At 50.7% G+C, this 11,003-nt stretch overlaps 1 protein-coding gene across 1 annotated transcript; it reads left to right on the top strand.

The window, feature by feature from the left end:
- Nucleotides 1-659: 659 nt before the first annotated feature.
- Nucleotides 660-8,651, top strand: TMEM275 (transmembrane protein 275). Its single transcript, XM_064428773.1, has 2 exons — nt 660-793; nt 4,618-8,651. Exon 2 carries the CDS (start codon nt 4,708-4,710, stop codon nt 5,254-5,256), a length of 549 nt encoding a protein of 182 aa, XP_064284843.1. The 5' UTR covers nt 660-793; nt 4,618-4,707; the 3' UTR covers nt 5,257-8,651.
- Nucleotides 8,652-11,003: the final 2,352 nt, after the last annotated feature.

Raw genomic sequence — 11,003 nt, 5'->3', positions numbered from 1 at the left:
GTCTTGTCTCGGCTCCTCTCACCGCCCCGCACGGACTCCCCGCACGCATCCCTGCGGCATCCCCCCGCCATCCAAAGGCACCGAACACCGGCTGTATTTTTTATGGTTATTACTCGTTACGTGCTTTCCAAACCTTTGAGAGGTCCGTGGCTCGCTGCAGCAGCGCCGAGCCCGCCCGCCGCTCCTTGGCGTTTGTCCGTGTGTCCCTCTGTCCCCCGCCCCGGGGCTGACCCGCGGCCGAGGTGCGCTCCCGGCTTTTTCCTCTCCCTGGGGGAAAAAGGGGGCTGTTCTGCTCCGGGCACCTCTGTCAGCTGAAGGGGGCGGGAGCTGCAGCCTTGAAGTAGAAAAGGAAGAAGGAGAAGCAGCGGGGCGAGGATGAGCGGTGCCGGACAGCGGTGGGCGGTGGGCTGAGCCTGCCGGGCAGGGGCTGCGGGAGGAGGAGGAGGAGGCAGGAGAGGATGCGGCGGGGCAGGGATGCTGCGGATGAGCGCCCGTCTGCCTAAGCAGAGCAACATCGTCCTCCGAGGGGAAGGAAGAAAGTGGGGGGAAAGCGGCGGAGCCCGCTGAGCTGTGCCAAGGACTGCCCGCCTGACACCCAGCAAAGTTTCCCGAGCTCGGCGACAAGAGGGGAGGAGGGATGTGAGATCCTTCTGCCCGCAGCGCACAGCTGGGCTTCCAGCCCCGGTTCTGCTGGGACTGGCCATGGCTTTGCCATCCCCGACTGAAGGGTGAAGCTGAGACCCAGGGCAGCCGCTCTCTCCATCGCCTTCCCTGGCTCCACGCTCCAGCCCGGGTAAGTATCCTCCCCTTCCAGGCACCGAGGCTCTCTCTGGCCCTGCCAGAGAGTTTCCCAGCAGTTTGCCCAGGAAAAAAAAAGTCTTGTGCTTCTCCTGGCAGATAAATGTTGCGTGCCTGTGTGTTTGTGAGCCTGCCTGTGTGTGGGGTGGTTGTAGCTGTCTGACTGCAATTTCAGTTTGCTGATCACTGTCATTATTTTTCTGTGCCATCACACCTCTGGAAAGAGGACTCATCCTTGGTTTGTCAAATATTTTCATTGTGCTGCTGCACTGAGACGGTGTGGAAGGATGACAGCTCAATTTCTCTCCACTACAACTAAGAGGGAAGCGTGCTTAGCTGTACATGCTGCTGGTGCTGCTGCTGTGGCTTTAAACAACGCTCCTAAAATGCTGGCTGAATATGTCAGTATGACCTTCAAGCTCTAGGAACTCTCAGACATATGGGTGAAAGTCTGTGTTTGTCCCCCTGAGAGTACAGGGAGGGGTGGCTGTTCCCCTGGAAGGAATCATTATAGCCTCTGGATTTCCATCATGCCAGCTTGAGTGTGCAGCTTTTATTTTTGCACAGCAGTGCTTGCAGTAGTGCATTTCAAGATGAAATATTGTTTGGAGAAGAAACCTACACTCTAACTGATAAGAAAAAACCTGTTTCAAACAAAGAGCCCAAAGATAACTTTTTCCACTTCTGATGGAGCAGAAGTTGGTAATTTTAATCAGAGTAATTTGGCTGAAAAGTTGGTAATTTTTTAAGCCATTGATTTCACTGTAGTGAAAGGTAAAAGCTGCCAGATATCCTCAGGCAGGTCAGCAGTGGGAGCTGATCCACATCAGCCCATCCTTGTGCCTAAGAAGAGGATGGAGAAGCATCTGCCTGTGCTTTAGGAGATGACAGAAGAGCAAAGATGCTTCTGTTGTACATGACAATCAGAATAAACACGGATTTTATGTTGTCATGGGGCCTTGTTAGGTGGAGGATAGCATAAGGCATTCTGTGGCTTTGGTTTCTTTTTTGCTTTATCCTCCGCTGCTCCGTTGGCTTTCTCAGCCCCATGTCATCTGGTGGCCTAACAGGAATTCCTTGTGTGCAATCCCTGATGTTTCATATGGAGACCAAGACAAAAGCAACCACTGATCTACTTTCTACATGTTCCCAGTCCAAACATTTCTACGTGCTGTTAGCTACCCTGTGGTGTGTGTGCAGATCACGTTCTGGCCCTGCAATCATTCTTGACTTCCAAGATCTGCCCCAGCCTGATGGGAGAAGTTCCAGGCAGGAATCTCCAGTGAATCCATTATTTTCTGCTGGGAAAGGTCCATTACCCCATGTAGGTGCTGCAAGCAAAGACAAGGGGAAAGAAGTTTTGCCAGAAACTGGTGCAGCTGCAGAGAGGGTGTGACAAACTTGAGCCCCTGTGCTCGGGGATCTGTAATGATGAACAAAAATTGCCAGGGAGACAAAATGAGCTCTGAGGAACCATGCTGGGTGAGATCTCTGCAGCCTCAAAAGCAGCCAGAAACCACAGGGTCTCTTTGGAGTGGCTACAGGTGCCCACTGACAGATGGGATGGGCAACAGGTTGAAGTTCCTCTTGAAAATCTCAGGGGCAGCCAGATCTCTGGTGATGCCTTGCAGAAGCAGCTGGAGTGTTTAGTGTCCTGCTGGAGCCCAGCTGCCTGGCTCTTCCAGGAGGGAGAATTCCTTCAGACTGGAAGCAGGGGAGTGTGAGAAGGCAGGAGGAAGAAAGCTGATGGAGTGACTCTGTGATGGTTTTTAATCACGAGCAGCCCCGAGGTTCCCTGGTGGGTATTTTGTAGTGGGAGAATGTGGGGCAAACCAAGGGGAAGAGCCACACTGGGGTGTCTGCAGCCTCTGTGTGCTAAAGGTTTGGGCTGGCATCTGCAGGAGCTGGTCTGCAAACAGTGCAAAAATGTGTCTTTAACCAGAAGCTATCTTGCTGCTGCTCCAGGGCTGGTGAAGGAGGCAGAACCAGGGCTCCAGCTCCCATCAGCATGCCAGGGTTCCCAGGCAGAACAAAAGGACACTGCTAGGCAAACATGGATATGTGTTAGCCTGGCTGATGGAGAAAATGCCCTCTCTCTCTCACACTCTCTCAGTATCCTGAAAAATCTTTGCCTGCTGAGAGACTTCTCCCCAGTCAGGCATCCCCAGATGAGGAAGGATTTAATCCTGTGATGCACCTGTCCCTGTCAGCTCCAGCTGCCTCACTGAGTAGGAACTCTGCTGAAAGTTGACTGCTGCACGCATTCAGGTCTAAACAAAAGCCCAAGCCAAGGAAATGAGATATGACACCTGGCAGAGAAGCAGAGAGCTTTGCCTCAGCTGGAGGTGCCAGAAAATTTTATAACCTAGGAAACATGTTGAAAATGCCCGGCTGATCCTGCTGGTGTGTGTCAGTGTGATGGGTCATGGCTTATTACTTCTTGTTTTTTTGTTTGTTTGGTGTCATTGTTTGGTTTTGTGTTTTTGTTTTGGTTTTGGGGGGTTGTTTTGTTTTGCTTTTGTTTGTTTTGTTTTTTGTTTATTCAGTGGCTACAGAGTGTTGATAGCACAACAGAGATTCTTGGCTCTTGCCATAGAAACTGAGTGGTATCAGTTTTTTGCTGACAACACTTTTGAAAGGGATTTGACAGGAGAGGAGGGAAGAAGCTAGGGAGCTAGGCAGGAGAGGAAGGAAGAGCAGACTGCTATTGTTTGCAATCTGGCTGGGAAGAGAAATGCTCTCCTGCCTGTAAAATCAAAGACATCACCAGCAAACTGCTGACAAATTGGCTTCTGGCAATTTGACTTCCCAGCAAGTACAGCAAACACAAATGCAGCTCTCACCACATCCAATAATCTCCTCCATGGAGAAGCTGCTACTGTCAGTCAGGGCTGTGTTACTGCCTTGGGTCCTAGACAGATCCCCACACAAGCTCTTTTTCAGCTTCAGCATCTCAGTTTCCATGAGCCTCCATCCTGGAGCTGATACTGCTCGTGCTCAAGCCTTGTACAAGTTTGGGTTTATGGCTGCTGAGGCAAGCAAGATTCCCAGTCCCCTTCTGTGGGGTCTCCTGTGATCACACCAAAGATGGTGAGATGCATGGTAGAAAGCATGGTCTAGCTGACAAAACACCCACATTTGCTCCATTTTATTACAGACTTGTGTGAGTGACAGGGTGTCATTCCGTGTCAGTGGATGGCTTTTGTATCACTGAGCATCCAAGTGTTACCTGCTCAAGGGATCTCCAGGGTTGCCTCTGTAGTCAGCTCAGCCTCCCAGAATAGACATTTTTGGGGATGTTCTGGGTCATCTTCTGGAACCTTTCATTCCCCACTGGCTGGAAAGGCAACCTGGATGACCCATTCCAACTAATGGAGAACTGAGACATGGAGCAAAGTGTCCCCCTTTCTGCCACAATTATGGACCATTACCCATTCAAAAATACATCACCCTGGTACTGGAGTGAGGGATGTTCAGGGCAGTACTGATTCTGTTATTTTGGGCAGGTGTTGTGTGGGTGGTGACAAATCCTGTGAGACCAGCTATGGCACAGCCTCTGGCCATGGCACGCTCGGATTCACCTGGGCATCATCCACATGGAGAGAAAAGGACATGGAGCACTCTGGGCTCAGTGCTCCAGCCTGAGAGCAGCCACATGTGACCACCACAGTCAGGGAGAGTTGAGCTTTGAAAGCAGGTTTGGGTTTGTGCTTAGTTGCTGGCACCAGCAAACCAGGAGAAGATGCTGGTCCCCAGGAGTGGTGCGGGAAAGGGGCTTTGGTTCACTGCCCTAACAGCTGCTTCTTCATTCCTCTCCAGGGTTCCAAGGCAACAGGAGACTGGAAACAGCCTTCTCAACACAGCATTCACCCTGTGAGGACTGAGGTGACCTCCAAGACTCTTCTCAGCATGTTCAGTGAAAAGAGCAGCGCCTCTTTGTCCCAAAAACCCACTCAGAAGAAGACGCGGCCCCAGGGCCTCCCCTCCCCTGCTCTCTGCTGTGCCTGTGGACTCTGCATCATGCTAGCAGGGATCAACATCACCTTGGTGGGAGCATTTGCCTTCGGGACCTTCCTCCCTGTGAACAACCCTCCCATCATCATTGGACCCATCTTGCTGGTGGTGGCCTTCACGTTCTTCGGTGCCTGCTGCATCTGCAGCCGCAGGCCCCCAGCCCATGGGGCCCGCAAATCCAAACCAGGCTCTAACATTGGCCTCATCAAACCTGGCAACACAGCCTTTGAAATTGAAACCAGCGAGCACACGGTGCAGGACACCACTGCTGTCCAGCTGAGCCCCACGAATTCCCCCGTCTCCTCCAAAAAGTCCACGCCGGTTCACGAGAACGCCAAGGCTTGCAAACTCTTCACCATGGAGGGCAACGGGCCAGTGGCCAAATACACCACAGGGGGAGAGGCCATACAGCTCAACCTGCCCAGGGACCTGGCCACATCCTAAACCCGGGCAGAGCTTTTGTCAGCAGCCAGCCAGACGCTGCAATGGGCGGGCTGGAGATGTACCATCAGTCAGAGGTGTGGGGAAGGTGCTTGTGCAAAGCCAGCAGACAGTCAGGTCTCTCTGAACCACTTTAAGAGAGATGGATGCAAGAGCAGAAAGAAAAATAATCCAGATTTTTGCTGAAACATGCCCATTATACAGTTTTTAAAAGAAAACTGATAATGATGCTGCTGTGAAAAGATGATCTTGGTTCCTGGAAATACGATGCCATTTTTGGGGAGCAGATAGGAAGAAGGGAATGAATTAATATGTCTCATATAATGTGGAAATGTGACAGTTGGAAGGAGAGGCTACATGGGACTGACAAATGACAGCTCTTGCTTCTCAGAAGTGAAGCAATTCTTGGACATAAAAGAAGCAGGAATGCAGTAAATTACAGCTTGCTGCCACTCAGTCACAAGAAGATTTCAGCTTTTTTTGTGCCAGAATTTTTGGCACTAGGGACAAAGCTATGTCTTTGCTACTGAAAAAGCAGTGTGAAACCATCTCTCCTCTGTTGAAAATTCTTGGCCCATCTTGCCCTCATTTGGGTGATTTTACTGCCCATTCTAAGAGAAGGAACCACAAGGATCACAATCAGCACTGGTATTTTCCTCTCATGTTAATGAGTTTGAGCTGCAGCTGTGCTACTCCTCACAGTGTATTTCTTGGAAGATCAGTCAGGCTGGATCCTTGTGGATAAGCTCCTGGGGTAACCAGAGACTAACAGGAGCCTGCAAATTTAATTTTTAGGCTGTGATTATGTATTGAGTACTAGGCAACATTCTTCCCATTTTTTTGTGGAAGGCTGGCTGGGGACACGCCTCAGGGCAGGGGGGTAGATAACTGTATGGACTTGAGAATAGCTGTGCTGGAAGATGGTGACTGTTCCTCCTTCCCTGAAGTGACTGTGAGATCCAGGAGTGGATCCTTGCTGCAGGAAATGGGCTGCTCAGTGTGCTCATGGGCTTGCAGAAGAGAATTTATCAAGAGCTGTTCCAAGCAAAGATGCCCCCTCTGCCTCAGAAAGACCCTAATCTGATGGAATAATGCTGCAAAGGATTTGTGTTCTTCTCTGGGGGACTCTGGCTGGGAACACGGTGCTGTGCTGGTGGGCTCTGCTCTGACTCCTGTTCACGTGTGGGATCAGTGTGGGGAAGGACAGCACTGCTAGGCAGGACTTGTGTGTGGGGAGGCAGCAGCAAGAGAGTGGATCTTGAGTAGGAATGGCTGCACAGATCCTCTGTTTATGGTAACTCTATATTTGAAATGAGGTTTTGGGACTTTGAGAGACAAGGAAATCATCTGGACCATACCGCATCACTACAATGGCCCTGCTAGCCCAGACTCCAGTTTCTGACAAGGCTGAGAGCAAGGTCTGGAGAGGAACATAAAGACAGGGGAAAGCCAGGATGCTGCTTGCCAGAAGTGCTGTCCCAGCTTCCAATGTGCTATTGCTTAGGAGCTTCCTGAGCTGGAAGTGGTGCCTGTATGTAGCAGCCCTGAATGGATTTCTCCCCCATGAAATAATCCATTTGCGCCTTGACTGTCTGTCAATTCTCATCACGTGTGATCCTGCAGCAGAGAGTTGCACACTTTGGCTTCTTTTCATCCTGCATCCTACTACCTCCCTTTGGTGGCTCAAGTTTCCCTGGTCAGAAGGGTCAGCAAACAGCCCATGCCCTCACCACCACTCGGGTTTTCTGAGATGTGTTATCCATGTCATGTTCCCTCCAGTCATCTCTCTCTTACAGTACTTTACATCTCCTGTAGCCAGAGGGAGGAAACCCTTCCCGTTCAGCCCAGCAGCAGCTGCTTGCTTGGCTGAGGACAGCACAGCCCTGAGGCTTTAGCCATCAGAAATCCATGTAGAGAGAGATGAGAGGGCTAAAAGTGAAGTGCTGGAGGAGAGAGAGGGCTTGTGGCATGGCCAAGGCTCCCCTTGGCCACCAGGCCCCTGTGTGTGGCCAGGCTGTGGGAGCCACATGGGTGCTGTGCCAGGGACCACGTGTGGCCATGTGGGAGCTGGAGAGAAGAGCCATGGTGCTGTACAGGCCATGCAGGAGGGCCCTGGCTGCTCTGGGGAGCCCCTGGGCAGCTGATGGTCCCTGCATGAGCCCAGGTAGGATGAGGTTGAAGTAATTCCTTGACAAAAGGTTAACCAAAGAGTCGTAACATGAGTCCTTGAGTCCTGCAGCAGTTTGCTGCTTCCAACAGCTTCTTCTCCACCAAGGAATTACATCTTGATTTTAGCAGGGCAGGTCTGTACTGATTAGGAGAAGAGGCAGAGAAGGGGAGAACACCCTTTGGGAGAAGGGTGTTTGTGTAGGGCTGAGTAGATGCAGGTTCAAGTGCTTGGTACAGCCTCCAAGTCCTGGCAAGTCACTGATTTGTGCTGGGAGAGGGCAAACACCTGCTCCCAGCCCCGTGGAAAGCTGCTTGAAGGATGAGCATTGCCAAGGAGCAGGGTTGGCATGGGCACACCTGAATCTGGATTGCTCCAAGCTGGATGGGTCTGCACAGCCTGATCCCTGTGTGATTTCCCTCAGTGCTCATTTTCCTGGGGAGCTCTGCCCCCAGCACTGCCTGCCCACTGGAATGCAGGAACTGCTGTGCTGAGAAAAAGGCTCCCTCAATTTCTGCCTGCCCATGAGTGCTGTAGCAATTAAGCAGAACAGCTTGCTGATGTAGGTTTAATTCCCAGCTTGCTGGCCTCACTAGCATACAACAGCTTGGAAGTCTTTTACAGACATTTCCCATGTGAATGTGGTTAATGCAAGACTTTTCTTTGAGCACTCAGAGCCAAAAAATTAGTAAAATCAAGTGATAACCACACAATTCCTTTCTTTGATCACTGAAGTCTTGAAAGCCAGGACTGGAGAGCATCCTGGAGTCACTCCTATCACAGCTGCCCTGTGAAATGCTACCAGAGGTGGATAACACAAAGCCTGACCAAGAGAGGACAAGCAGCAGAGATGGTGTCTGGCAGGCACAGGGGCAGGAGCAGTGAGATGCTGATGCCCTGGTGTGGTGGGTGTGCCCACCAGGCTGTGACCCCCCTGCCCAGCACGGTGGCCATGAGAACATCAGCTGCCTTCCTGCTCTTGCCTTCTTCTGTCTTTTGTAACTTCCATGTCTGTCTGTCTGCTCACCCCTGCGGTCAGCTGTGCCTGATGTTGTTGTGAATCTCGTGCCTCCTTGTGTAGTGGGAGATAAGGAGAGTTCCTAGTTCTCCAAGTCAGCATTTCTGGTGTGAGTCTTTTTTTAAAAATTGCTATTTCTGTGCGTGCAATGTGGAATCTGGAAAAGAGAGACACATTAAAATAATTGCACTCAGAAAGCATTTGGCCTGCCTGCCTTTTCATTCTAACAGCCTTTATCCCCAGACTGCGTGTTCCCCAATCCTGTCTGTGTTCATTTTGCCTCATGCTCCTCACTCTCCTGCTTGTTTTCCCAGAGAGTGCAAGCAGCTGCAAGGAAAAAGTGTCCCTAAGAATTCACATTGCTTCTGGAATGCCACTTTTCCCTGGAGTCCTGTTGCCTAAACCCTAGTCCCACTGCAGACTCCCACCATCAGTTTGACTAACACAGGAATAACCAAATTCAGCCTTTTTTGGCTGCAGGTGTGTGTTTAACCCCCAGCTGGGTACCTGAACAGGCCAGATGTGAACTGTGGCCCTCTGGCATCTCAGGGACACAGGAGCAGCAGGGCTGGGGTGGGTGAGGACTGTGGGCTGCTCTGATTCAGTGTCTCTGAATCAGAGACGACTGGACTGGATTATTTCAGCTGATCCTCCCCAGCCCTGGGTAGAGATGATATTTAATTTATGGTGCAGGGGAGGGAGCTGTATCTGTGTGTGCCTGTGTGTCTAGGATTGGTGCTGTCACCTCTCTGGGCCTGTTCTGGGTTTAGCCCAACATGGACTCTTGGAGATGAGTCAAGGAGGGATGGCACAGCGAGAATAAAGAGGATTTGAGAGCCTTGCAAATTCACCTCCTCAAAGGGCTTCTCTCCCATGTGCAGCCAAGTGATTTGAGATGAGAGGAAATCTCTCCACTCCAGGCAGCCTGGCTGGTTAAAGACCTGAGAAATCAGCTGGCTAAGAAGGCTCCACTGACAATGTGTGTAAAATGAAAACCTTTCCCCTGCAGAAAGGATTTTTTTTGGCCATTAGGAAAAACTCCCTGGAAAGGTTTTTCCTTTTTAAAAGTGGGGCCAGAGAGAAAAGCATGGAGGAGAGTTTGCTGAGCATCCACTGCTCTCCTCCTGGACTTGCAGCCTGTAGCATTCCTGCCACAGTAGCTGCTCTGCACTAACCTGAGCTTCTCTTTCCATCTGGAAGAATAAACCAGAAACATCCCATGAAATGTAATTAGCTTTTTCTAATTTCCAGCCCAAATTTATTTGTGGCTGGTTTATTTCCTTTTATCCTTGTACCAACAATGGCTTTTAACCAAGATACCTTTTAACCTCCGGGAAATTTTAATCCCTGAAACATTTTAGGTTTGCTACAGATCTCCTAGAGCTTTTCTTTCAATGGCCTGAGCTGGCTGATTCCTTCCCTCTTCCCTCCTGTGAAATGCTCATCTTTGCCCAGGAGCCCTTATTCTCTCTGCTTTATTCCTTGGATTTTGGCTCAGGAGCTGAACAGCCATTCTTTTGCAGGACTCCCAAGTCCACAGCAAAGTATAAACCTTTCAGGTCTGTTTTGTGCAAGAAACTGGGCACTTTCCTTGCATAAGGAAAGGAAGAGGGGAAAAGTCCCTGAAAGAGCAAAAACATCCATGAACATGTGAAATTTCCATTTGCAGAGTCCCTCTGTTAAAAAAAAAAAAAAGGAGCTTTTATGTCATTAGTCTCCATTGAGTCCATGGCAAATGTGCTCAATTTAAAGGTTGAAAGGCTGTTTTTCTCCAACTGTCAGATGTTGTCAGCTCAGATGAGCTTTCAGCAGCCATGGGAGAGACCCTCAGCCACTGCCAGCAGCCCCACTACTACACGCTCTAGGAAAGGTTTGAGTACTTGTTTAAAACTCCTGGATCCCAGACTGAACCCCTCGTTTGGGGTGGCCCTGCCACATGTCCCCAGAGTGATGTGAAGCCACAGCAGATGTCCATCCTCTCCAGCAGCACAGCCCTCTGAATGCACCAAGGTCATGGAGCAGCTCCCTGCTGCTGTCTCACTCAGTTTGCCCTCACACACTTCCTAAGGAAGCCAGGAGCCTGACTTCTTTAATTTTAAAATGAATTTGAAGGTCTTGGCGATTGACCCCATGCAGTGGTGGCCAGTGTAGGGGTTTCTGCTGTCCCAGCTGCCCCCAGTGCTGCCCCAGAGAGCTGCAGCAAGGAGGTGACATGGGGAGGTGACCCCCCCCAGGCTGCAGAAGGCAGCTGGGCATCAGGGCTGGTCAGCAAGGATGGCTCCACACAGGCTCCTTCCCACAGCTCTGTTCCACCTCTTTAAAAAGCCTGGGCAGAGGAGATTTCACTGTTTCCACCAGCAGACCTGTTACTCATCACCATCATCACCCTCAGCCTGTCCCTGCACACACTGACCTGGCTTTGGGTCTCAGAGCACAGACAGTGTCAGGCCTGCGAGGACAGATGATGTTTTTCAAGGCATGCACGCACACAGAGTCCCCAGGAGTTTTTCCAGGGAGCCCAAAGGCATCTGGAAATTTTGATTTCTTGAAATTGGCCTGTCCTGA

This window comes from Passer domesticus, chromosome 7 (genome assembly GCF_036417665.1).
Source record: "Passer domesticus isolate bPasDom1 chromosome 7, bPasDom1.hap1, whole genome shotgun sequence".
Classification (NCBI taxonomy): Eukaryota; Metazoa; Chordata; class Aves; order Passeriformes; family Passeridae; genus Passer; species Passer domesticus.
This window is presented reverse-complemented; position numbering and strand designations above follow the sequence as displayed.

Coding starts and splice junctions, on each gene's coding strand:
- TMEM275 (XM_064428773.1), top strand. CDS start 4,708: ATGTTCAGTGAAAAGAGCAGCGCCTCTTTGTCCCAAAAACCCACTCAG.